Source organism: Podarcis raffonei, chromosome 4, assembly GCF_027172205.1.
Source record: "Podarcis raffonei isolate rPodRaf1 chromosome 4, rPodRaf1.pri, whole genome shotgun sequence".
Lineage (NCBI taxonomy): Eukaryota > Metazoa > Chordata > Lepidosauria > Squamata > Lacertidae > Podarcis > Podarcis raffonei.
Genome location: NC_070605.1, coordinates 2,803,140 through 2,829,771, shown reverse-complemented (window position 1 = coordinate 2,829,771; position 26,632 = coordinate 2,803,140). Strand labels below are relative to the sequence as shown.

At 45.1% G+C, this 26,632-nt stretch overlaps 2 protein-coding genes and 1 pseudogene across 7 annotated transcripts in view; 1 reads left to right on the top strand and 2 right to left on the bottom strand.

Annotated features, from left to right (window-relative positions):
• The window catches only part of LOC128412277 (zinc finger protein 420-like), a 309,743-nt pseudogene that overhangs the window by 166,998 nt on the left and 116,113 nt on the right, over positions 1–26,632 (bottom strand).
• Positions 2,589–15,126, bottom strand: LOC128412145 (C-type lectin domain family 4 member M-like). 5 transcript variants are annotated; one of them, XM_053385004.1, is made up of 9 exons: positions 15,030–15,126; positions 13,036–13,122; positions 11,658–11,759; positions 10,860–10,970; positions 9,275–9,373; positions 8,377–8,463; positions 6,504–6,580; positions 5,384–5,493; positions 2,589–2,973 (listed from the first exon to the last, which is right to left on the bottom strand). In XM_053385004.1, the coding sequence occupies exons 3-9, from the start codon at positions 11,743–11,745 to the stop codon at positions 2,820–2,822; spliced, it is 726 nt and encodes a 241-aa protein (XP_053240979.1). In that variant the 5' UTR covers positions 11,746–11,759; positions 13,036–13,122; positions 15,030–15,126; the 3' UTR covers positions 2,589–2,819. The 5 variants fall into 5 exon arrangements, with proteins under 5 accessions (XP_053240979.1, XP_053240976.1, XP_053240977.1 ...); XM_053385001.1 differs by having other exon boundaries at positions 2,594–2,973; positions 6,504–6,655; XM_053385002.1 differs by having other exon boundaries at positions 2,594–2,973; positions 6,504–6,655; positions 15,012–15,102.
• The window catches only part of LOC128412045 (zinc finger protein 883-like), an 88,135-nt gene continuing 81,123 nt past the window's right edge, over positions 19,621–26,632 (top strand). For both annotated transcript variants that reach the window (XR_008330020.1, XM_053384874.1), the window contains exon 1: positions 19,621–21,235. The gene's annotated coding sequence lies outside the window, so the exon portion shown is untranslated. The remainder of the gene's footprint in view (positions 21,236–26,632) is intronic.

The following is a 26,632-nucleotide window of genomic DNA, read 5'->3' as shown; positions in this document are numbered from 1 at the left end:
GATCCCTCCCTTCTGAGAGGAACACACTAACAATCTTCTGGCAATCCATCACAGAAGAAAGAAGACAGTCCGTAGTCTTTCCAGCTACTTTATTTGACTGTACAAATCATGTCTGCTCACCTTGAGCAGTACAGCATGAGAGTCAGCGACTTGACTTTGCTTCAATCCAGAAGCGGAAGGCACACACAGTAACTCCACCCCGGTTACTCTGAGAACTCTGAGAACTGACTCGGACTTCCTGTCTCACGCTCAGTCACATCACATGATGTAAACAATGTAGCTACTTCCTTGCAGCTGGTGGAAACTAAAATCCCAACAGTAGAGGCAGGCCAGCAGGATGTTGGGGTAGTTGCCTTCAGGCAGGGCGGGCGACGAGGCAAACATTATACGTGCCAGCCTGTTCTTCTCATCTGCGTGCCGCTCCTGGGATCCATCAATCTTCTTCCCTGACGAGATTCTGTGACTCATGTCCAGAGACACTGAGCACACATTAGCAGAGAAACAACATCAGCAGAAGCCAGGCTCTGGGGTGTGAGTACTAAGCTACTTTATTTATATACACAATCAGGACAAAGGAAAACATGGCTCCTCTCCTTCTTCCTCTCGGAGAGAACAAAAAAGCAATACAGAACGGAACTTCTGTTCACAAGACTCCAACAATCAGTGCTGGAATGTAAAACACAGACGTGATTAAAACAATCCCACACGTCTGCACAGCGGGGGAATGGAATACCAACATCCTCTCCCTTTCCATGTACCCACTGCTGCAATCCTTCAGCACAACTGCAACCGCCATACATATTCATCAAGCTGTTCTCTGGGAACAACTTTTGACAACAGATCTACAGGAATCTCTTTTCCTGACATGTAGGAGATCTGAATGAGTCCCTTCTGGATACATTCCCTTGCACAATGTAATTTAATCTGCAAGTACTTGGTTCTTTGCTTACATCCCTCAGACATTAGCAAAGACAAACATGACCTATTGTCTTGATAAACCTGTACAGGACATCTCACATCAATCTTCATGTCCTCACACAACTGCAATAACCATTCACAATCCAAAAGTGAATATGAGTGCATTAAGTGCCTTAAGTTCAGCTTCACAGGAACTTAAACTCACTGTTGTTTGCTTCTTGCACGACCAGTCAAACAGACACAGGTTGTACATGTAGCATACTCCAGAAGTGCTCTTGCCATCCATGGTGTCACTTCCAAAACTTGCATCTGCAAATATCTCAAGACCTCCAGACTCCTGATTAGTGAATCTCAGTCTGTAGTGCATAGTCCCTTTCAGGTAACGTGCTATGTGTTTCAGTGCTCTCCGATCCTTAACTGTAGGATTGTTAGCATGTCTGCTCAGCAAAGACACAAGACACAAGTATCATATATACTACTAAGTATAAATATATACTACCAAGATGATTGTCAGCTATGTCCCTTCACTGACAGGAAGCGGGAACACTGGCAGACAGAGGGAACAGATTAGGCAGCTCAAGCAGTGAATCAGACAGAGAAAGACAGGCAGTAGCCTCTCCAAAAACTTGTAGGCTCTTGAGACTTTGCAAGAGGCCCGGAAAGGAAAGGACAGTGGGGGTTTTCCTGCTGGAGGAAAAGGGGGTGGAGCTCAGTCCCAGCAACTGCTTCCTTGGGGGATGACGCTGAGTAGCTGAGCTCCGTCATGTTTTGGTTTGTTTGAGCAATAAATCTGAAATAATTGACTGGCGGAGTTGTCTCGCGTCTGTGGGAGAGACCCAAGCCATTACAATGATATCCTTTTGTCAATGAATGTCAGGAATGGAGAACCCTCTCCTCCCCTGGCAGCATCAAAGACAAGAAGAACAAGCAAGTTTGTATCAGTCTTCTGGTTGCAAGACAAAGAATCCAGGTCTCCACGCAAAGGAGATGTTGCCTGCTCTGAAGACCACCTCTTCCATCCCCAACAACATCCTGAGTACCTACAGAAGGTCCCGGGAATCACACTCCTCTACATTCTCTGTTCCTGAAGGCGAAGTGACTGACGAGCGCTTGGAGAAGGAGGATCTCCCAAACTTTCCAGGGAGGTCTCTGCAGGCTGCTCCCTCACTCCCCCCTCCTCCACCACTATCTTGTAACTAGGCATTTCTTCCTTCAGCTACAATTCAGCTCTGTCTTCTCCTCCTCTTGAAACTGCTGGAGACAAGGGGGCAAACCTTCCCACCCTCCCTCCTCTTCTGAGAGGAACTGAGCAGACCGAGTGGACACTTCCCAGTCTTCCTGTTCAGTTTATTCCCTGAAAATAAAGAATTAAAATATCAGTTCACCTTGGCTTGCTATGCAGGACAGAATGAAGCGACCACAGCCACTTCCATCCATCAATCTTGCAAGACATGACAGGAGAGGTCCCCGGCTAGACTCCTGGGGTGCCAGTCCTCAACATAGACCAAGCTATTCACACCTTGTAATTCACCCCATTCTCATTGCTTGGCATGCATGGTTGTCCTTATGTGCCTTGTAAGGTAGCGACCATGGAGATCAGAAGGGGCAATGGGGCATCAACACGCAGAGTAAGGAAACAAATACTGGTATACATTGCAAATAAAGACATTAAACAGAAACAGGCTATGACTGGACCCTTCCATCCTTTATTTTCGTAGCCATCTATGTTTGAGCTTGCAGATTAAGGTCTTTTCAATGTGTGTTTGAGGGTTGATGCCAGAGAGTCCCATAATCTAGGTGGCAGGGTGTGGATTGTGCATTAAAATCGTGGGGTGATCTCTTGGTTTTGGTTTTGTGTAGTGATCATGGGATCCAGTTAACGTTCATCTTAAGGTGTCTTCTTAGAGCCAAGTATCATTAGGCACCTTCTTACAAATATAGTGTATTTGCAGATCACATTCGAATGCCATCCAGCATTTTTCATAGTAGCACTCATAGGACACAGCAACACAGTCATGGTTCGCTTCATAATTTGGCTCATAGTAATTCCAGTAGCTGAAAAGAAAAGCAGGACTGATCAATCAAGACTGGATGTCTACTTCCTCACTCACTCCCCATGTCTTCTACCATTAAAAAGATGTTCAGCTCTTTCTCTCTTCACATCCACCCACAATCGTGATGGATTTTTCTCCCCAGATTTTAGAATTCTAACCACGTAAAAGAACAAAAAAACCACAACTGTGGGTCAGGACTATTTCCTTCTGATATGAAGTGATTCCTCATAGGAAACTACAAAAAAAAATTGAGGGTGTCACTATGGAAGGCTCAGTGGTACACAAAAGAACATTCAGTCACTTTATTTAACAATTTTGTGTAGTATCCCATGCAGTACTTCTGCTATTGCTAGGATTTCCATTTCTGCAACAGAACCACCCCTCTCTCCTCTCCATATGCACCCACATCCTCCTCAGATCTGCTGTGAACCATTTTGGGTGTTGAGAGATCCTTACTCTCTCGTAGCAGAGTTTGCACAGTAGTGATTGTTCTGAGCAAATAAAAACTTTGTTAGATTTGCATCTGCCATAACCCACCTCCTCTCACATCTATCACTCACCTTATGCACAAGGATGGCAATGACACTATACAGAAACAAAAATAGCTAAGTCTACAACTGAAATACAAAATATAATCTATAACCGCAAAGCCATTATAGAGATGGTTGGAATGATATGATTTCTCTCTCATATATATATATATATATACTCTAATCAATTATCCATGGTTTATAGCCCCATGCTTATTGTCACTTCTGGTAAGGCCTTGCATTCTCCAGTGTCTATTGTATATTGAATCAAGTCCCACTACAGAACACTAAAATTCTGTGTAAATGTATTCTATAACTCCCCCATTTTTAACTCTCCATTAATCTATTCAATTGATATTAGTAATAATGGTGTAGTAGTGTAGAAGGCAGTGAGAGATTTTACTTTCTTGGGCTCCATGATCACTGCAGATGGTGACAGCAGCCACGAAATTAATAGACGCCTGCTTCTTGGGAGAAAAGCAATGACAAACCTAGACAGCATCTTAAAAAGCAGAGACATCACCTTGCCAACAAAGGTCTGTATAGTTAAAGCTATGGTTTTCCCAGTAGTGATGTATGGAAGTGAGAGCTGGCCACCTCATGAGAAGAGAAGACTCCCTGGAAAAGACCCTGATGTTGGGAAAGATAGAGGGCACAAGGAGAAGGGGAAGACAGAGGATGAGATGGTTGGACAGTGTTCTCGAAGCTACCAGCATGAGTTTGACCAAACTGCGGGAGGCAGTGGAAGACAGGAGTGCCTGGCATGCTCCGGTTCATTGGGTCACGAAGACTCGGACAGAACTAAACGACTAAACAACAACAAAGTTCACATACAGCAGTGATTCACCAATTGGAAGTCCAAAGACCACCCACCCAGCGGCTTCATTACACCATTCACATAACAAAAACTGCCACAGAGATATTCAAATGTTCAAAGGTAGAGGGGCCCATGGCTTGGCTTTTGAAAAACAAGGGGTCTGTACTACTTAGCTAAGTGGGAACCACTGGCATACAGGGTTTAAGTTCCCAGCTGGTATTACCCAACTCCAATGGCCGTTTGTGAACTTTACTCAATACCTTTTCCAAAAAGGTTAAGTGATTAATTGGTTGCATCAATGGAGATGAATGCCATTGGGTTTTGTTCCAGGAGAAAGCGACCCTCTGTTCATCCAGTCTTGGTAATAAATGCCAGACCAGCTCGCTGTTCTACTACCAAGCTGTGGATGAGTGAGATCTTACTCTGACCTTGTCAATCCATCAACACGGGTTGAAAAGAGTTGTTAGATACTTAAAGAGAACCATGAACTGTCTTAAACAACCCAAAACTATCGGGGATCTGTCAGTGATTCCTGCTTTGCAGGGGGTTGGGCTAGATGACCCTTGGGGTCTCATCCAACACTCAATTTCTATGTGTCTATGATTCTATTCAAGAGAGTGACGTGAACTACGCTCTCTCACAAACTTGCCTCATCTGCTCCTATTATTTTAGTTCTGAGATTGCTAGTTATTCAGATTGTTCAGCAGATAACTGTAGAAATATTTTCCTAAAGAGAGTGTTGCTCGGTTTAGGTTCCTGCAAGTCCTTTTGTAGCTGAGCTAAGCAGCACAACCCATTGAAAAGGATGCCCTCACCCTCTTCTGAATCAGCACATTCACTAGGTTAGAGAAGCAGGAAGAGCAGCCTTCCTGCCTCTCCAACCTTGTGAGAAGAAGCAGTTGCTCACCTGGACAATGATGTGGAGGAGTACATATGCAGATCTTTGGTAGTAGAGAAAAGTGCATGGCAAAATATATTTGGAGAGTGAACAGATCAGTTATGTAAACAGAACCTGCAGCTTTTTGGCATGCACGCCATTAACAAATGTTTCTTCAGAAACTTACTGGACTGAAGCCTCCATTCCTGACAGCCACGACCATTTCTTTCCCTTGTCTTTAAAGACTCCAATCCAAAAAAACTTTTGATGTCTTTCTACTTGCTTGTTTATAAAATACTAGGGAAGGGGGTGCAGAAAGAACAAATAAAATCTTTTAAGACAATGTCCTTTTCTCTAGGAGACTATAGCCCTTAACAGAAATTCAACATGCATAAAACAAACACATTTTAAAAGCAGCAGGTGTCACATTTGAAGGTCCAATCCACATATATTGAGGAAGCAGTGATCAAAACTATACATAGAATTCCCATCACCAAGAATAATTTCGTACAGTGGATGTGGTATTGTCCCCCTGATCACAATTATGATGATGATGATGGAAGCAAGGAAGCATCCCAAAGAGGAACTATTGTAGGGAAGGGTGACTTCACCTGCCCTCACCAAGACTGGTGACACGTCTTCCAGTCTTGACACAGAGTTAAAATTTCCAAATGCTGTAAATGACTGTGCCAGAGAACAGTTGGTCTTGGAACCACCTGGCAGGACAGTGACCTGTGTGGCAAATACTCCAATTTCTGCCACCATGTTTGTTGGTTGGCTCCAAAGACACTGGAATCAGTCTGCTTGTGGGATACTTGATGGCATGATGATGGAGTCTCACCCATGTCTGTGCCCTGTAGCAGCCCAGTAGCTCCTCTACCAGGGCTAAGGTGCTGGGAGAGGGATATACCCTGCAAGCTCCTCTAGAGTAAACTCCATGATACTCTCATGCCAGAGGGTTAGGGTGGTGAGCGAAGCCTTCCTTCTAAGCACTCAGTACATCTCACAGAGGAGAGGAAGAATTTACCAGCAAGCCAAGGGATAGATGCCCCTCAAATATCTCCTCCTCCAAGACCTCTTTCCTGACTGCCAGCTTCATTCTATTAGAGCTCAGCAGCTCCAAGAAACCTTAGTGAGTCCCAGGTGGTAGCAGCTGCTCCCTGCCCCACCCACCCCTTGGCTTGACTGATGGAGTTGCTGTCTTGGCTGCATACAGGGGGATTGGAGCTTCTTAAATGGATGGTGATGATAGGAGCCTTTGGCTCAAGGAGATCTTCTACCTTCCTGTACTCAGCTTTGATGCTCACCTGTTCTTCCCTTGTTTCCACAGAAATGAGCCTGGCACCCTCCTGCTCACAATGTTTTTGGGCATCCGTCCATGAGCCTATCTCAATAGAAAACCAATAGAAGGTCCTTTCATATATGACCCAGCCATTGTTCAAGTTTTCAAGAAGGGTATCTTTGAGTCAAGCCATGTATGGAGGAAGTAGAGGGGGGAAATAGGGAATTTAATGGGGACCACCTTGTTTGTCTGTGCAGATTTCAGTTATTTTTGTTAAGTTCATTCCTGCGGCCACGTGATAACATATATTCATCTAGGAAGCTCGGAAAGATTAAAACAAGAACAACATTAACGCTTCAACCCATGCTGATGCTGCAGTAAATACCTGGGTGGGGAGAGCTGGAAAAGGAACGCAGTCAAGAAGCTTTTATTTGAGGGAATAGACAAAAGATGTACGTCCCCTCACAGGCCTTATCTGAACCCCTGGGGCCTCACCTATTTGTTTCTCTTCCTCTCTCCAGGCTCTCTGCTGGGGGTGGGGGTGGGAATCTAGAGTGTGTGTTCCTGGCATTGGGCAACTGGGACAAATGAGGGAGTCTGCTGGTTTACCATCCACTTTGCTGCCCAGCAGTCTCCCTGCCTGAGCTGACAGGATGGATCCAGTGGGCTTCCAAAATGGCTCTGGGGGATTTTGGTGCTCCTGCCAAACTTTGGCCAAGCTCTGGAACAACAAAATAATAATAATAATAATGATGATGATGATGATGATGATGATGATGATGATGATAATACTTTATTTATATGCTGCCCATCAGACTGGGTTTCCCCCAGCCACTCTGGGCAACTTCCAACAAATTAAAACAGAATTGGACACCAACCATTAAAACCTTCCCTGAAGAAGGCTGCCTTCAAATGTCTTCTGAAAGTCAGATAGCTGTTTTTTCCCTTGATATCTGGTGGGAGGGAGTGCCACAGGGCGGGTGCAACTACCCAGAGGGGAGGGCCCTCTGCCTTGGCTTGGGCCATTGACATGATTGGCCCTGAGTGCCCATTCCTGCTTCATGCAGCCTGCTTGGCCCCCTAGTATACTGCAGAGGGGGACATGGGTGGCGCTGTGGGTTAAATTACAGAGCCTATGACTTGCCGATCAGAAGTTTGGCAGTTTGAATCCCCACGACGGGGTGAGCTCCCATTGCTTGGTCCCTGCTCCTGCCAACCTAGCAGTTCAAAAGCACATCAAAGTGCAAGTGGATAAATAGGTACCACTCCAGCGGGAAGGTAAACGGCGTTCTGTGCGCTGCTCTGGTTCGCCAGAAGCGGCTTAGTCATGCTGGCCACATGACCCGGAAGCTATACTCCGGCTCCCTTGGCCAATAAAGTGAGATGAGCGCCGCAACCCCAGAGTCGGTCACGACTGGACCTAACGGTCAGCTGTCCCTTTACCTTATACTGCAGAGGTTAGGGCAAAGAAAGATGCTGGAAGATGTCTTTTACGCGAGTGGAGGAAAAATCTGGTTGAATGCAATCGACTACTGGTGAGGGCTCATCATCGAGCCCACCAAGTGGCAGTGAAGGCTGCAAAGAAGACTTGCTTTGCTTCCTCCATTCTGCCATCCAGCAGAGCTTTCCCGGGTAGCGTACGGCCTGCTACAGTCTGGCCCGAAGGAGATGATAGAACTAAGAGCAGCTTTCTGTGACTTGCTTGCAAAGCATTTTGACAGTTCAGGAGAGCTGATCTGAATATCTCTGATGTTTCCCTAGGGTGGCTGGATGCGAAGGAGGGCAGCAGTCTGCTCTGGCTCTAAGAGTTTTCAGCTAGAGGAGGGGCTTTCAGCTGGTGCAGAATCAGGGCAGGTTCCCACTGCACTACAATTTTTCAGCATCATAGGGTAGCTTACCAATTTCTTTTTGCAGTTGATCATTTAAGTTGGCAAAATACTGCATTTCCTCCGATATGTTTTGAGCTGCAGCAAGTATTTCTAAGTCTAAAAGATTTGAAACCGTTTAAGGCAGGAGTATCTGAAATAACAATCTGCAAATATCAGGAAACCATTTCCAAACACTTAAAAACACTCAAGCCTGAAACAAGAAGCTGAGCTCCAGGATGGATTTCTTATGAATATAAGGGCAGACTTGATTCTCTGTGGCTGAGATCACCAACGAAAAGCCTCTGAAGACCCCTGCAGCTGGATCAGACCAAAGACCCATGCAGTCCACTATCCTGTTCTCATATTAAAAGTGGCTCATGAAGTATCTCTAATGTTCCTCTCCTATGTCCTCCTTTTCTGCTGGGAATCACAGGGTCTCAAAGCAATTCTGCCTTGAATTCCACAGGAAAGCCAAATATACAAAGAATACTTTGCAGTTTTCAATTATGCTTTGTGAGATCTAAGAAAATAGAGGCACTGAAACTCTTTTTATGATGTGGGATATAATGTCAGTGCAAGGATTTTCCCTTGTGCAATGCGATCTTCAGCCCCCTTCCCTCCAATCTGTTCCAAAGGTCCCCCCAGAGAGCAGCTTTGGTGATGGCATGCAGGGAGAAGTGGGGGGAAACGTGAGTTACAGTGTGATGGGGGAGAACAGCATTTCTAGTGGGGAGATGTGAGAATCACAACCGTCTGCTTTGCTTCCTGCTGAGCAATGAAAAAGTGGTGAACTCTGTTGGGTGATGAGTTTCATTGAATATATGTATTGCTCAAGCAATATGAACCCCAAATTTAACTTCAGGAATTGAACTCTGTTTAATTTAAACATGTTACAGCAAAAGTGTGGATGTGCATATAAAATGCTTACCATCCTTGTCTTCGTAGATTGGATCAGTCCCAACAACAACAGTTCGTATCATATCCATTGCCACTTGAAGCTCCTCTCTCTTTCTCAGTTCCTTCCGATCTAAGAAGGAGGGAGGTAGAAAAGAAATTGTGGAGTTTGGAACTGACAGGGTTAAAACTCCGTGGTGTCCTGTATCTGGGAGGAGCTTGACGCAGAGAAGTGCGTCACAGTGTGTGTCTGCATTCAGACTTGCTTTCGATTCTGACTGAGACACAGCTCAAGCCTCAGAGAGGCTGCGTGTGTGCTTTTGGAGCACGGAGAGATGTCGGAAGTTTCTGACGGTTTTGTTGCTTTGTAAATAAACGCTTCTAGAGATAAGAACCGAACTGTCTCTGGACTTGATTTATCCCTCATCTCACACGGATGCAGGACCGCTGCTACTCTGCTCTCCTGCCAGGTCAGCTCCCAAGCAGAGCCACGCAGGGAAGCCTGACTGGACGCAGGATTTATTTCCGCAAAGAAATGGAGAAATTGTGTTCCGGCACACTAATCTGATAAGCTGGGGAAGGGGATACTTGGTTTCAAACTGCTATTAATATTGGATTTAAATTGCCGACTTGTAACGTGCCCCGGGTCCTTAGGGAGAAGGGCTAATAAAAAAATCAAATCAACAAAAACATGAAAACGACTTCTATTAATATTTTCTGCTCTCAGCCCTTAGATTGAGGGTTCTCATGCCTTGATTTAAGCTGCCCTGGGGGTCTGAAGTCCTGTTTCCATTTAGCCTGCTACTTCTTCACCAGATAGTTGGCCTTCCTTAGAGAGCGTTAGATTTTTGGTTGTCTAGATACACCTGTCCTCTTTGTCCTACAGACTTGCATTTGCCAGGTTGCCTCGTGCCCTGCCATATGCTTAAAATATGCAAATTCTTGGATCATTTGACTCCCTCTCCCCGAGCTTTGCTTACTTTAAAAATGAATTCACTAGGCAAATAGGCCATGTGTTCATCTATCCAGTGCTATTTTTCTAGAAAAAGAGGCACTCAAACTCGCCATTAATGCCTCCCTTGTTCTCTTAGAATGGAAACATCACGCACCTGAGAGGGGCCGTAACTGAGTCCTGGTGAATTCCGGCTGAAAAAAGCCCTGCATATATCTCGATATTCAGGTAGGCTATGGATCCAGCCACATTAGCCATGGCCTTATCCTTTGCAGCCTGTTTTCCCCAAACACTTTCCTTGAAGGAACTGGAGCCCTAGCAGAGGGCAGGGTGCCGAGGACCAGAAACGGGGGCTCTCCCACAGCAAATGAGATTTAGTTGGGAAAGGAGGAGAGAATTGCAAGCTGGGAAAGGGAATTGTCCAGGATGTCCCAGGGACTTGTGTTAGCCTGTGCTTCTGTTCCAAGTGCTGGAACTCACTTATTCAGGGAGAACAAAACAGTGCCATTGCTCTCACTGGGTGACAGCTGGAACTCCCTCCCTGGTATAAAAGAGAGATGAAAGGGGTAAATGGAAGGTGGATCCTGCCATCTCTTTTTGGAAATGCTATTGGCACTGAAGCAAAGCCCACGACAGAAGTATCACCGTATGCCAATTGTGTACTTACACAGAATGAAAACCAGCAGCGTCATGACAGTAAAGATGAAAATCTCAAGAACGATCAATCTTTCACCCACTGGAGATTTGAAGAATGTAACCAAGTCCCGAAAAGCAGATGCTTGAAGAAAGAAAATCCTGCTTTAGCCATCAGTAGCCAACATACCATTGCCACTCCAGGAAAAAGGGCTTCCATATGCTGTGGAAGCCATCAGCCAGAGACACTCAACTGTTCAGGGGGTGGGCACTTGGGAGGATAAAAGCAGGTGGAGGAAGCAAAGTGAGATGCCTTGCTGCTTGAGGAAACTTTTCTGACCAATGTCTGGATCAGAAGACAGGAGCCTTTGATACTACTTTCTGCCCCCCAGGCAAATGACAAGATTCTCCCTCCAAACACATAATTCCACATACAGAAGCTGGGCTGGCCTGGCCATTGGCTCTTATCTCAAGGTGGCTAACGGGGCAGCAGACCAACTGAGGAGGCGCAGTGCAGTTTGTGTGGTCTGCACATCTCTACCCACCCCAGACCTGCTACCTGAGGCAGCTGCCTCATTCTGCCTAATTGTACAGCCATTCCTGACTGCACACACTAAAGGAACACAGCAGCCAGCAGCAAAGAGTAGGCTCACTCCTGGGGTTTCTATGGGGCTTAGTGGCTCTCTGGCACCCAAAGAGCTGCGTGGGCTTTTCTCAGCACTCCTCCCTGGCACAATCCACTCCCTGCCCGTCTCTCCATCAACTTCCCTTTCCCGCGCATTCCTCTACTTTATGAGAAACCTCAGCCCCTATGACTGTGCTGTATACAGACCACCAGTTTCATTTGCTTTTGCTTTGCGCTTTCTGGACGCTGCGTTCCTTCTGGACACTCCACGCTTTGCAAGCGCTAGCTTCCCCATCCTCTTGGTTTTGTCTGAGTAAGAACAAGACAAGAACAAATGGAGAATAACACTATGAGCACATTAGGTACAGAGTGGGGTCTATCAGTATTAGACCATCCTTTCCCGTAAAGAGGTTGTTGAGTCCAATATAACTGAAATATGTTTCTTTTTCTTTTGCTAGATCAATCTCAGTTTTGAACCAAAAGAAATGTTCTATATGGATTCCAATGCATTTTTGTTTTAGGTAATATAGCACTTTCTCATTTTGCATCCTATTCCTCTCTAAACTCCTGGACATCTCGTTTGCAGGACTCCATTGAGATGTTCACCATTTACTAGATTTTGTGGGATCTATGAGGTCTTCCAAAGTTCCAACTCTCTGCATCACAGGAATCATGGTCAATGGTTGAGGACGATGGGAGTTGTAGACCAATAACATCTGGAGGGTCACATGTTCCCCACCCTTGATGGAAGGTAAAGGTAAAGGTGTTGTAAAACTAGCCCCACCGGGAGAGGCTGGCCCCTCTCCCTGCTCCCGGAGCTTGTTTACCGGTTGATCTACTCTGGCTGCCATCCCAGACAGTCCAGGCAGACCTCGATAGGCGACATTTCCCAGCGTGGAAAATGCACACCCCCTTCTCCCCCTTCGCAGGGGAAAGAAGAATAGTCAGAAAGTCCTTCTACATTCTGTTTATTTCTGACATTACAGCACTACAAGAAAACATGTCTGATCACTTCAGTCTCCTTCCAACAAGTGACAAAGACTTCCTTTACATAGGCAACAGGAAGGTCTCATATTACACACAGAACACAGCTTTGAGTAGCCTGTGAACTTCTGGGAACATTCTTTCCCACAGCTAGCCACATCACATGATGTAAACATCAAGCTAGCAGTTTGCAGCTGTGTTGTATCCATATCGTAACAAAAGGGACCCCTGACCATTAGGTCCAGTCATGGCCGACTCTGGGGTTGTGACGCTCATCTCACTTTATTGGCTGAGGGAGCCGGCGTACAGTTTCCAAGTCATGTGGCCAGCATGACTAACCTGCTTCTGGTGAACCAGAGCAGCGCACGGAAACGCCATTTACCTTCCCGCCGGAGTGGTACCTATTTATCTACTTGCACTTTTGACGTACGTTCGAACTGCTAGGTTGGCAGGAGCAGGGACCGAGCAATGGGAGCTCACCCCATTGCGGAGATTCGAACCGCCAACCTTCTGATCGGCAAGTCCTAGGCTCTGTGGTTTAACCCACAGCGCCACCCGCGTCCCTTTGATGGAAGGTATATACATTTAATTATAGAACTACCTCCTGATCATCAGAAAAGATGGAGTACAAGATCCAGTCTCCATGAGATGCATAGAAATCCAATTGAATGGAGACCATTAGTTGGAACTGGAAAAGAAGCAGAGAGGAAGCTGTTACACAGGCCCTCCAAGTCTGCCAAGACCCAGCCTGACAACTGATGCTGTGGCTTAACGAAAGAACGAAGAGGGATGTTGTCTAATTCCGTTTTGAAGCCATCTGAGCTAGCAAATGGAATTGCAAAGACTTGCATTTTCTGGATCATGATCTGGATCTGGATTGACAAAATGGGCCCATGAATCAGAGCAGGGCACCAGGGAAGAAAACAGAATGTGGTGCTTCTGATTTGCAATGTAGCTGTAGCATTAATATAAGGAACGTGGCTGTTTGAGAAGAAGTGAAAGGATGGGAACGTAATTTCTGCTCACACCCCCTCCAGGAGGTGGGCGGGGTTTGCAACACAGCACGGGGCTTACCTGCCAGGTGCCACCCACCTTGCTGCAGAGTGACTGTCACCCCGCCCCCTTCTCAGCAGGACAATGGGCCCCCAGTTTGGGGTGGGGTGAGGGCCAGGCAAAGGGCCGGTGCTCTTCAGCCCAGGCTCTCTTTGTTTTCTTCCTCCTGGATGCATCACTGGACTTCGCTCTTGGTGAGGTAAGTGTTCCTCTTGTTCATGGCGTCCCCCCGGGGACGGGCAGGGGATTGGGGCCGTGGTGGGGCCTGCTTAGGCCTTGCTGCAGCCCGCACCTCCTTCCCAGCATCAGGGCCAGGTCATAGCTGTCAACTTTTCCCTTTTTTTAAGGGAAATTCCAGTGTGGTGTAGTGGTTAAGAGCGGTAGTCTCGTAATCTGGGGAACCGGGTTTGCTTCCCCGCTCCTCCACATGCAGCTGCTGGGTGACCTTGGGCCAGTCACACTTCTCTGAAGTCTCTCAGCCCCACTCACCCCACAGAGGAAGGGAAAGGAGAATGTTAGCCGCTTTGAGACTCCTTAAAGGGAATGAAAGGCGGGATATCAAATCCAAACTCTTCTTCTTCTTCTTCTCTTATTCCGAATAGGATTCCTCGCAAGAAAAGGGGAATGTTGACAGCTATGGGCCAGATTGGGGCCACGTGGGTGGTGTGGCCTGACCCAGGCCCCCAGAGCAGCCTGCTGGGCCTCCCGCAGTCAGCACCTCTTCCACGGCTTTGGGGGTGGTATAGGGGCTGCTGTACAGCCTGCTGGGTGGCCCACAGCCTGCGCCTTTCCCTCCGGCAGTGTGGGGTGATTGGGGCTGTGCAGGATGGGAATGTAATTACAGCATGAATTACACCTGTTGCCAGCTTGGCATGAGACCTTCACTATGGACTATGTAAGGGCCAGCAGCTTAAGGAGACAGGGAGATCTTGATATATTGTTCTATGCTCCATTCCAGAATGTGAAGAGAGCAACCATCTGCCAGTCTGAAGTGTCCCAGATAAACCTTCCAAATCTCCATCGGCTGGGGAGACATGAAGAACTCTACCTATTCTATCTGTATTATGATTATTGTTGCCTAAGATTTTTTGGCTTATTGGTTATATTGCTAGCTCTGTAGTTTATTCCAGTTGCTGTTGGCTTTACATTAGACTCTTTTTCTACGGTGCTGATCAATTTCTTTGCTAATGTTTACCAATTAATAAACGCTTGTCTCTACCTAAGAGTCTGTCAGTCCTCCGTCCAGTGGAATCTAAGAACTTCTAGATTGTCTGGTGGTTGCTATTGGTCAAACAGCCATTAGGGGGCGCTGGCAAGACAGCACCTGTACACAGCCCTAGAATGTACCACCAGTCAGTTTCATTGGCTGACCCACAGTTCTAGTACTGTATTTAAAAGAGAAAAACCATCTGTACAGTACTTTATAAAACCTCCTGATCATTTTTCTTCTTAGTGACCTTTTGGCCCTGGAATGAGACCGTGCAAATATCACAGCTCATAAGGAATGTGTTCCACCCTCCAGACCTTTTTCTGTTTGGATACCTTGGTGTTGTCATATAACAATCTTTTCTCTAATTTCTTCTTAAGGGTATTTCATCCTCCCACTGGCTAAGAGCCACCTCTCTTGTGATGTCAGGCATTCCAGAACTCCTCCCATTCAGCATTCTACATTAAGCATAAACCCAGGAAAATTCTCCAGATCCGTTACACTACTTATTTTTGGATTTGATATCCCGCCTTTCACTCCCCTTCAGGAGTCTCAAAGCGGCTAACATTCTCCTTTCCCTTGCTCCCCCACAACAAACACTCTGTGGGGTGAGTGGGGCTGAGAGACTTCAGAGAAGTGTGACTGGCCCAAGGTCACCCAGCAGCTGCATGTGGAGGAGCGGAGACGCAAACCCGGTTCCCCAGATTATGAATCTACCGCTCTTAACCACTACACCACACTGGCTCTTTTCCAATCCTTACCGCAGTTGTTGTATAAATAAATAATTTTATAATTATTTATTATCATTAAAAGAGTAAAAGATTGTTATCATTACAGTCAAACATTGGTTGTTGAACATAATCCTTTCCAGAAGCCCCTTCAGCTTCCGAAATGTTCGACAACCGAGGTGCGGCTTCCGGTTGACTGCAGGATGTAATATTTATTTATTTATTTATTTATTATTTATTTATTTATTTATATTTTAAAACAACCTTTATTATCCAACAATTTACATATGACATATACAATACATAGACAATACATATAACAACATAAAGGACATGGACACTAACTAACGATATATATACACACTTTTAACTTCCGATTCATCTGATTATGCTTCTTACAATTTGTAGGTCTCTTACACACTTTGTTATGGTTTTACAGATATTCATTGAGATTTTACAAACAAAGAAAATTACAATATAAAAAAAGAAAAATAAAAAAGACAAAGAAAAAAGATACAAAAATACAGAAAAAAATACAAAATATGTGAAAAATAAAATAATTAAAAACAAATCAAACTTTTCATGTCTTATATTTCAATTACTCGTTTCCTGACCTCCTCACACCTCCCTTTTTTGTATTCCAGTTCACATAGTTAATTCAGCAAATCCTTTCCCTCTTTGTTTTTATCTTAATTATAAATCTTAACATATTAAACATCATATTTTCATCTAATTATCAATCCTTTTTGCATATTCTTTTAATTTTGTTACTAAAACCATCTCATTTCAATCCTGCATCATTTTAACATTCATTAATTTTACAGTGTTTCTGCAGATAGTCTTTAAATTTCTTCCAATTTTCTTCCACCAACTCCCTGGTCGCGGATTCTGCCAGTCATTTCTGCCAATTCCATATAGTCTGTCACTTTCATCTGCCATTCTTCCAAGGTGGGTAGATCTTGTGTCTTCCAATACTTCGCGATAAGTATTCTTGCTGCTGTTGTAGCATACATAAAAAAAGTTCTGTCCTTCTTTGGCACCAATTGGCTGACCATGCCCAGGAGAAAGGCCTCTGGTTTCTTCAGGAAGGTATATTTAAATACCTTTTTCATTTCATTATATATCAATTCCCAGAAAGCCTTAATCTTTGGGCACGTCCACCAAAGGTGAAAGAATGTACCTTCATTTTCCTTACATTTCCAACACTTATTATCGGGCAAGTGATATATTTTTGCAAGCTTGACTGGTGTCATGTACCACCTGTATATCATTTTCATAATATTCTCTCTTAGGGCATTACATGCCGTAAATTTCATACCGGTGGTCCACAACTGTTCCCAGTCAGCAAACATGATGTTATGTCCAACATCTTGTGCCCATTTAATCATAGCAGATTTAACCGTTTCATCCTGTGTATTCCATTTCAACAGCAAGTTATACATTCTTGATAGTATCTTAGTTTTGGGATCTAACAGTTCTGTTTCCAATTTTGATTTTTCCACCTGGAAACCAGTTTTTTTATCCATATTATAAGCCTCCCTTATTTGGTAATAATGAAGCCAGTCTCGCACTTTATCTTTTAGTTTCTCAAAACTCTGCAATTTCAATTTGTCACCTTCTTGTTCCAAAATCTCCCAATATTTTGGCCATTTGGCCTCCATATTGAGCTTTTTCTGAGCCTTCGCTTCCATCGGTGATAACCACCTTGGGGTTTTATTTTCAAGTAAATCTTTGTATCTTGTCCAGACATTAAACAATGCTCTTCTGACAATATGGTTTTTAAATGCTTTGTGAGCTTTAACCTTGTCATACCACAGATATGCATGCCACCCAAAAACATTATTGAAACCTTCTAAATCCAAAATGTCTGTGTTCTCAAGAAGCAGCCATTCTTTCAACCAGCAAAATGCTGCTGATTCATAGTAAAGTTTAAGGTCTGGCAGGGCAAATCCACCTCTATCCTTAGCATCCGTTAATATTTTAAATTTTATTCTGGGCTTCTTGCCCTGCCAGACAAATCTAGAAATCTCTTTCTGCCACTTCTTAAAACAATCCATTTTGTCCAAAATTTGCAATGATTGAAATAAGAATAACATTCTTGGCAATACATTCATCTTTATAACAGCAATTCGACCAAACAAGGAAAGCTTCAAATTTGACCATATTTCAAGATCCTTTTTCACTTCTGACCAACATTTCTCGTAATTATCTTTAAACAAATTTAGGTTCTTAGCAGTCATGTTAACCCCCAGGTATTTTACTTTCTTAACCAATGTTAATCCCGTCTCATTCTGAAACCTCTCTTTCTCAATCGGTGTTAAGTTTTTCTCAAGAACCTTAGTCTTTAACTTGTTCAACTTAAATCCTGCAACTTGACCATATTCCTGAATCAATTCTAATACTCTTTTAGTACTAGATTCTGGCTCCTGTAATGTCAATTCTAAATCATCTGCAAACGCTTTAAGTTTATACTGTTTAGCTCCGACCTGAATACCTTTGATCAAATGGTCCCTTCTAATCATGTTTAGCAGAACCTCCAGGACTGAAATAAAAAGCAATGGGGAAATTGGGCAGCCTTTTCGTGTCCCTTTCTCGATCTTAAATTCTTCTGTCACCACGTTGTTAACTATCAATTTAGCCTTTTGTTCTGAGTAAATTGCACCTATACCATTTTCAAAACCTTGACCAACCCCCATCCCCTGTAGATTTTTCTTCATGAAACTCCAAGAAATATTGTCGAAGGCTTTCTCCGCATCAACAAATATCAAAACTGCTTTAGTATTAATATTCACTTGCAGCTTCTCTAAAATGGTAATTATATTTCTCGTGTTGTCAGACAAGTGTCTACCTGGGAGAAAGCCGGCTTGGTCCTTATGTATCTCTTCCACTAATACTTTTTTTAATCTTTTAGCCAAAATATCAGCAAATATTTTGTAATCCACATTAAGCAGGGATATGGGGCGGTAGTTCTTAAGTTGTGTCTTTTCAGACTCAGTTTTCGGTATAAGCGTAATATAGGCTTCCTTCCACGATTCTGGCACTTTTTCCCCCTCCAAGATTTCATTACAAACCTCCTTTAGTGGTTGAATTATCCAATCCTTCAGAGATCTATAATATTTTGAGGTTAAGCCATCCGGCCCTGGAGATTTGCCCAACTGCATATTCTGAATGGCACCTTCTACCTCCTGTTCTGTAATTTTATAGTTCAGCATTATCTTGTTTTCTTGAGAGATTTTTTGTAATCCATTTGTTTTTAAGAATTGGTCTATATCAAACTCTTTCTGTGGCCCGCAGGATGTAATATTTAAAGCATTTACATCCCCCACTATAAGGTATCACTGCAGTCAGAGCTGCAGACCCTTCTATTATTTTGTCTATGGTTCCATTTTAAACAGGCTAAGGATGATGGATGATTCATCTTTTCTTTATAGTCATCGCCATTTTGCCACCCTCTCTTCAATTCCTCAATGCTTTCATTTCTCCTGTCTTTTTCTCCTCCTTCCAGGGGTGTCTTACCAATAGAGGCTAGTGGCACGGGGCACCAAGTTCTGAAGCGCGCCAGGGAAGAGGCGGAGGCTGAACTCGGCGCCTTCCGGCACCAGCTCGCCACCCTCTCCTGCCTCCACCATGCACCACGTCGAAGCAGCACTGTGCCCAGAGCCTCTGCCTCTTTCCGGCTGGAGGAGCCACCCTCCAGCCGCTGCCCACTTCCTCCGGCCCCACCGGCAGCACCGTCCTCTCTAGAGCCAGGGAAATGGGGGGGGCACCGGAGGGAGCTTTGCACCATGGCACCAGATATGCTTAAGATGGCCCTGCCCCCTTCTTTGCCGTTCACAACGTTCAGCCAGGTCTTTATAGCTCCCTTGGGTTCCGTTGGGTTCTGTGTACTATTTTAATCCTTTTTTCTTCTCCATGGCTTTGCTCAGAGTGATTCTCCATGGAGCCAAGCACCAGGATTGGGGGGAAGGGATCTAGCGATTCCCCCCCTCCGCCCCTCTCTTCATCTCAGCGTTAAAAGAGATTTATGTCAGTTCTTAAACTTTGCTGATCTGTTTTACTCACTTCAACATCAATATTTCAGCTAGTATGCAGGAGCCAGGAGGCTAAGCCTCACTTTTTACTTTGATGTAAAGCTCTTTAATTGCAATTAGATAGATCGTGTTGCCACGGATCTCTGGTAAGTAAATTTTTTAAAACTTTCGGCCGAGATTTCTTAATAAAAATGTATAACCTCTGCATCCATGAGCTTGGAGTTTTTAATTTGAGCTCCTTTTTGGTCCGAATCTTATTTTATTTATTTGAGATGCAGGGTCCGGCTGCTCTTATAAAACGGAGGGTTCAACACTACACACTTCAGTCCTTGGGGCGTCTTGCTGCAAGGTTGGCCCGTTTTTTAGCGCTGAGGTTCTCCAGCCCTTCTTCTGTGCTTGAAGCTCCTTTTTGTGCTGTTTGGTGCCCTTTTCGGTCTGAAGTGTCCTCTCAGACCTTTTTGGGAACAGTCACTTCTCCCTGTGTTTGCCTTGCCTGGCTGCGATCGGGAGGTGCTCGAGTCAGCAGGAGCATTTCCCCCCGACCTGATTGTGAGAGTGCTTTGCCAGAAGTCTCCGATAAAATTCCATTGTAGTCTACCATTAACATTATTTTCCCATCATATTTTTCAACCAGTTATTTTTCAAGCTTCTTTTAAAAATCCACTTTTTTTCATTTGAGGCAAAAATTCCAACTGTCACGCAGCGTAAATTAATAATGCAGAGTTTTTCAGTGAAAGAATAAGAGCTTTACTGAGTTAAAGTAAACTTCTTCATAAACAACATGGTTCCAAACAGTTTGACTGAGATTACATGCTGACTCTGCTCACAACTGAGGAAGACTGACTCTGACTTAAATCTTCCTGAGAACACAGAGAGAAAATGGCCGCCACTTATAAGGAGAATGAGTCACATGTCAGAGTGACTCAACAGTTAGCAGTTAGGCCTGAATAACTTTAGTAGGCCCGAATGATTGCGCAGTCCCAGCACTTCCCAGCCTGCTTTGCTGCTTCTGCTCTCACATGACACTGCTTGTCACATGACACCAACCACTATCATTTTTGTCTCAGCTATCGTGTCTTCCACCTCAAGAATCCTTTCTTGGGTCTAATCTTGAATTAATACATAAAACCACCCTCTCTCTCTCTTATCTGACAAGATGAATTCTTGGTCATCACTTCAATTTGTTGGCTCTTATCCAGTCCATTATCGAGGCAAAACACTGCTCCAGAGCATTGACCGCCTGACCTGCAGATGTCAAGGAGAACTGAGTGTCACCAGCAAATTGCTGACAACGTGCCCCAGATCTCTGGATAACCCCACCTAGTGGTTTCATGTTTCTTAGGGGATAAAATCAAACCCCAAGGAACCCCACATTGAAGGCTCCATGGGTCAAAGAGCACTTTCCAAGTATTACCCTGTGGAGATGCTCATCCACAAAGGACCAGGAGCACCACAAAGCGGCGTCACCCACCCCAAACTTAGACAGAGGACACCATGGCCAATGGTGATGGTATTATTATTATTATTATTATTATTAATTTGTGTACACCCATCATCATGGCAAGCTCTGTGCATGGACCAGGACCCAGGACCAGGTTCTCAGATGGGCCATCAAGTTCTTTTGTCATGTTAACACCTCTATCCCAGGTGAGGCCCAGGCTTAGAAAGGAAGCTTAGCCTGTATTTTTCCACTGGCCCCCAGTCTTCCCTCCAGTACTCCAAATACAGTGGTACCTCGCAAGACGAATGCCTCGCCAGACGAAAAACTCGCAAGACGAAAGGGTTTTTGGTTTTTTGAGTTGCTTCGCAAGACGAATTTCCCTATGGGCTTGCTTTGCAAGACGAAAACGTCTTGCAAGTTTGTTTCCCTTTTCTTAAAACCGTTAATACAGTTGCGACTTGACTTCGAGGAGCAACTCATAGCACGCGGTGTGGTAGCCTTTTTTTAAAAAAAATATTTATTGACATTTTACAGACAAAAGAGAATTACAGAATAAGAAAAGAAAAATAAAAACAAAAAGAAAAAAGATACAAAAATGCAAAGAAAAATACAAAATACATGAGGAAATAAAAAACAATTAAAAAACAAATCAATCTTTTCGTATCTTATATTTCAATTACTTGTTTCCTGACCTCCTCACACCTCCCTTTTTTGTATTCCAATTCACATGGTTAATTCAGCAAATCCTTTCCCTCTTTGTGTTTATCTTAATTCTATATCTTAACATATTATAACTTTATATTTTCATCTAATTATCAGTCCATTTTTACATATTCTTTTTAACCTTATTGCTAAAGCCACTTCATTTCAATCCAACATCATTTTAGCATTCATTAATTTTACAATGTTTCTGAAAATAGTATTTAAACTTCTTCCAATCTTCTTCCACCAACTCTTCTCCCTGGTCTTGGATTCTGCCAGTCATTTCCGCCAATTCCATATAGTCTATCACTTTCATCTGCCATTCTTCCAAGGTGGGTAGATCTTGTGTCTTCCAATACTTTGCGATGAGAATTCTTGCTGCTGTTGTTGCATACATGAAGAAAGTTCTGTCCTTCTTTGGCACCAGTTGGCCGACCATGCCCAGGAGAAAGGCCTTTTTTGAGGTTTTTGAAGACTTTGGTGATTTTTGAAGCTTTTTCAAAACTTTTCCGAAACCGTGCTTTGCAAGACGAAAAAATCGCAAGACAAAAAAACTCGCAGAACGAATTAATTTCGTCTTGCGAGGCACCACTGTATCAAATTCCTACTATTTATTAATTTCAAGGTTTAACACCATGTAATGAAGGCCTCCAGTGAGCCTTCCTAGGAAGAACATTCCCCAAATTGGGAGCCGCTGCAGAAAAGGCCCTGCTCTCATGGAGGAGGCACAGAAAGAAGGGTCTATGACAGGGGTGTACAAACTTTGTTCAAAGAGGGCCAGAATTGATGAAGTGAACATGCGTGATGGCCGACCAAAATCATTGAGCTTCTTTTTAGCATTGAAGTTGTTGAGCTTTTTGGGGGATTTTACCCCAGGAAATAAACTGCCACAGCAGCTGGATTAAACAGACCGGTGGGCCGGATTAGGCCCCCGGGATGGACTTTGGACATGCCTGGTCTAGGATGACGATGGTAGGGTCCGGGTTGGTTCATACAAGTGTGAATGCTTTGAAGTGGACCAAGCGGCCTCTTGCGAGTAAGAAGGCTCCTAGGGAGCTTTCTCACTTGCTGGTGTAACCCCTCCACTCCACTCGCAGTAAAAGTATAAAGAGGGAACCGAAAGAATGAGCACACTAACTCCAATACTGGGATGAAGAAAATGGGAAATATTTGCTCTTGTTCTTGTGCGTGAGAGAGCAACCTCAGTAAAACTCAGGAGTGAATAGGATTTCCACCCTAAGTCTTAGAAATGTTAAGAAAACTTTTGCCATAGGTTTTGGAGTTTTAAAGTCCACCCCCCCCCCGCATGTTTAAAATTGGCTTTGGAAACTTTAATTCTAAATTCAGAAGCTGCTGCCTAACTTAAATGCAAGCGTGCTTAATTTTCTGAAGATGTCTTCCATGTTTCCAAAGGAGAGAAAATTCTTCTAAGAGGCCGTGAAGTTGGGTCTGATCAGACTAAAATAGAGGAGAAAGAGGAAAAAATAACATTGTGTTCATTGTTTGAGAGAGGCTGGGAAAATGCCATCTCCATGTGGTGGCAGTAGCAGCGGAGGGAACTTTCATAAATGATGGAGGGAGGAACCAGAGAGATGGCTCTGTCCCACAAGGCCACACAATGAGCCCAGGGAAGAACATGGTAGTTGGTATCAGAATCTTGAGAGGCGATGTGTCATTTGTCTACTTTTCATGTGTTCTATGTTTTAAATAGAAGGCTGTATATTGTCTCCCTGCTTATTTAACTTATATGCAGAATTCATCATGCGAAAGGCTGGGCTGAATGAACCCCTAGCCGGAATTAAGATCGCCGGAAGAAATATCAACAACCTCAGATAAGCAGATGACACAACCCTGATGGCAGAAAGTGAGGAGGAATTAAAAAACCTTTTAATGAGGGTGAAAGAGGAGAGCGCAAAATATGGTCTGAAGCTCAACATCAAAAAAACGAAGATCATGGCCACTGGTCCCATCACCTCCTGGCAAATAGAAGGGGAAGAAATGGAGGCAGTGACAGATTTTACTTTCTTGGGCTCCATGATCACTGCCGATGGTGACAGCAGTCACGAAATTAACGGACGCCTCCTTCTTGGGGGAAAAGCAATGACAAACCTAGACAGCATCTTAAAAAGCAGAGACATCACCTTGCCAACAAAGGTCCGTATAGTTAAAGCCATGGTTTTCCCAGTAGTGATGTATGGAAGTGAGAGCTGGACCATAAAGAAGGCTGATCGCCGAAGAATTGATGCTTTTGAATTCTGGTGCTGGAGGAGACTCTTGAGAGTCCCATGGACTGCAAGAAGATCCAACCTATCCATTCTTAAGGAAATCAGCCCTGAGTGCTCACTGGAAGGACAGATCGTTATTGGTTAACTCCAATACTTTGGCCACCTCATGAGAAGAGAAGACTCCCTGGAAAAGACACTGATGATGGGAAAGATGGAGGGCACAAGGAGAAGGGGACGACAGAGGACAAGATGGTTGGACAGTGTTCTCGAAGCTACCAGCATGAGTTTGACCAAACTGCGGGAGGCAGTGGAAGACAGCAATGGTTGAATCTTCTTAGGTGGAATCTTAGGTAGAATCTTCTTTCTTGTAGCAATGGTTCCAAACTACAAGAAAGAAGATTCCACCTAAGCATTAGGAAGAACTTCCTGACAGTAAGAGCTGTTCGATAGTGGAATTTGCTGCCAAGGAGTGTGGTGGAGTCTCCTTCTTTGGAGGTCTTTAAGCAGAGGCTTGACAACCATATGTCAGGAGTGCTCTGATGGTGTTTCCTGCTTGGCAGGGGGTTGGACTCGATGGCCCTTGTGGTCTCTTCCAACTCTATGATTCTATGATGAGAATAGGATTTATTTATTTTGAACTTTGCTGGATTCCTCCTTGACAGCCAGTGTGATTCTTTCAGCAGGGCTAGAACTCAGGACCCGCTGCCTTGAGGACATCTAAGAGCAGTTGGGCAGGGAAAGGTCTCCTTGGGGAGGCGGTGGACTCTCCTTCCTTGGAGGTTTCTAAGCAGAGATCGGACGGCCATCTGCCATGGATGCTTTAGCTGAGATTCCTGCATTGCTGGGGTTGGACTAGATGACCCTGGGATCCCCTCCTATCTCTCCACTCCTGAATTCTAGGAGGAGCTTCCTTGCCTCCTGCAAAGCCCTTTTCCCTGCAAGCTCTTCCTCTGGTTTCTGGCCAAGGGAGGGAGATGCTCAGAGTCCAGCCAAGAGCCTCACCCCCAAAGGATATCTGGGCATTGGTGAAGCCGGGGGGGGGGGCAGCTGGCCCCCAAAATGCATAAAAATAATAAAAATCTGAGGTTCTGCCTAGCGAGAGAGGGCTGAGTTGAGTGGAAGTAGCTCTGCAAGGGTTAAAGGGAAGTGAGCTGCCTTCCCAGAGAGGACAGGAAGCAAGGGGGGGCAGGTCCTCCAGAGCCAAGGCCCCTCCCTCCCCAGCTTCGGTGTCTCTCCTGCAAGGGCTGCCTCGCTGCCCCCTCCTGGGATCTGGTGAGTCTCCTCTCTCTCTGGGATCTGGTGGGGGTCCCAGGGCTGCAGCAGGGGAGGAGGCCTGGGGGGCCTGATCTGCTCCTGCAGGGGGGGGACCCCAAGTCAGACAGGAGAGGGTCCTGCCAGGGAGGGGCCAGGTCTGCCACGCTCTCCTTCCTGGAGATCAGAGGATCCCAAACTCATTTGGTCCTCCGCCCCCCCTTCAGAAAAGATCTCCCTCCTTCAAAGAAAGGGGTCCCTGGGAGTTTAACTCTGTGTGACGTCGCTCAGCCTCATTGCACAACAAAGGAAACACGTGCAAATGGTTTTCCAAAGCTGGACGAGGAGGTGGACTAGCCCCCCCCCCCAAATAAAGAAAACCCCACAGGGAGGAAGGAAGTTAAGGTGGAAAAGAGAGGCCAGGAATAAAGAGCGGGATCCCAGCCCAGAGTCTGGCTGCTGCATTGGGGACCAGTTTCCCAGTGTCTCCCAGGGCAGCTCCCCACGGAGGCCACTGCAGCCATCCCCTCGCACCCAGAGCATGGCATCCCAGGACCAGCTCCTGTCCCAAAGGGATTGTTGCTGGAAAACTAGACAGAAATGGGCGCTGCTACTCCCTGAGCCTCCAGGGACCTTGGCATCAATGGCTGTGTGTGTGTTAAGCTATCTAACAGAATAATACTACTAAATTACCCTCCTAAATTTCAAGGGATATGTCTTCGGCCCTGCCCATACCTGGCCCTCAGGGGGTTGAGCAGGTGCATATCTGGCCCTCAGAGCACAGAAAAAGGGACCCCACCCCAGGAGTCTGTCCTGAGATCAGAAGAGATTCCAAGTGGAAAAAAGAAGACAGAAGCAGGGGAGTGGGGGTGGGGGGAGCAACTCCTGAGGACCCCCAGGTGAGGACCCCCACTAGAGCCAAGCATCCATTTCCCACAAGATACAAATGACTCCTTTGTCATTCGGTTCTGACTTCATGCATTGACTGGAAAGCAGCAGAAACTAGGTTGATTAATCTCACAGAAATCCCTTCAGTTGCCTCCACAATTTGCATTGCTAGAAGGCTAGAGACATATTTCTTCTCCTACTCTTCTTTCCCCCAAAAAAGATAGCTAATGGTCTGGGATGTGGTGCAGTCCAGCCCTAGTTGCCAGGAAGACTCATCCAGGCTTGCTCAGGGAACCTTTTTCTTCTCCTGATATTAGACAAATTCTGTAACAGAACAATGTATTTGCTTTGTAGGATTTGCTAGCTCCTCTCCTTAAGACAGACAGAACTTGGCAGAAGACCAAAGGGTTCCTTCCGATCTCTCAGAGGCTTCCTGAGAGCACAGATGGGTGAGCGAGACTCAGCTGGCCCTGGAACAGGAAGAGGCCATGCCAACCAAACTGGGAGCAGTGGGGGATTCTGGGAAAACTCTGTGCAGAAGATCCTGGTTGAGGAGGACACCCTCTGCTCAGAGGGGCAGAGCCAGCAGTTGAGGCAGTTCTGCTGCCAGGAGGCCAAAGGACCCCGAGAGGTTTGCAGCCGACTCTACCACCTTGACCATCAGTGGCTGAA

Bases quoted from the DNA above. Each gene is read 5' to 3' on its own strand.
- LOC128412145 (XM_053385001.1), bottom strand. From the start codon at position 11,745: ATGGGGAAGCTAGCGCTTGCAAAGCGTGGAGTGTCCAGAAGGAACGCA. The intron at 10,971-11,657 runs GTCTGTATACAG...TCTTTCTTCAAG, and splicing joins AAAAGCAAATGAAACTGGTG to CATCTGCTTTTCGGGACTTG. The intron at 2,974-5,383 runs GTAAGTTTCTGA...TTTTCTTTTCAG, and splicing joins GGAATGGAGGCTTCAGTCCA to CTACTGGAATTACTATGAGC.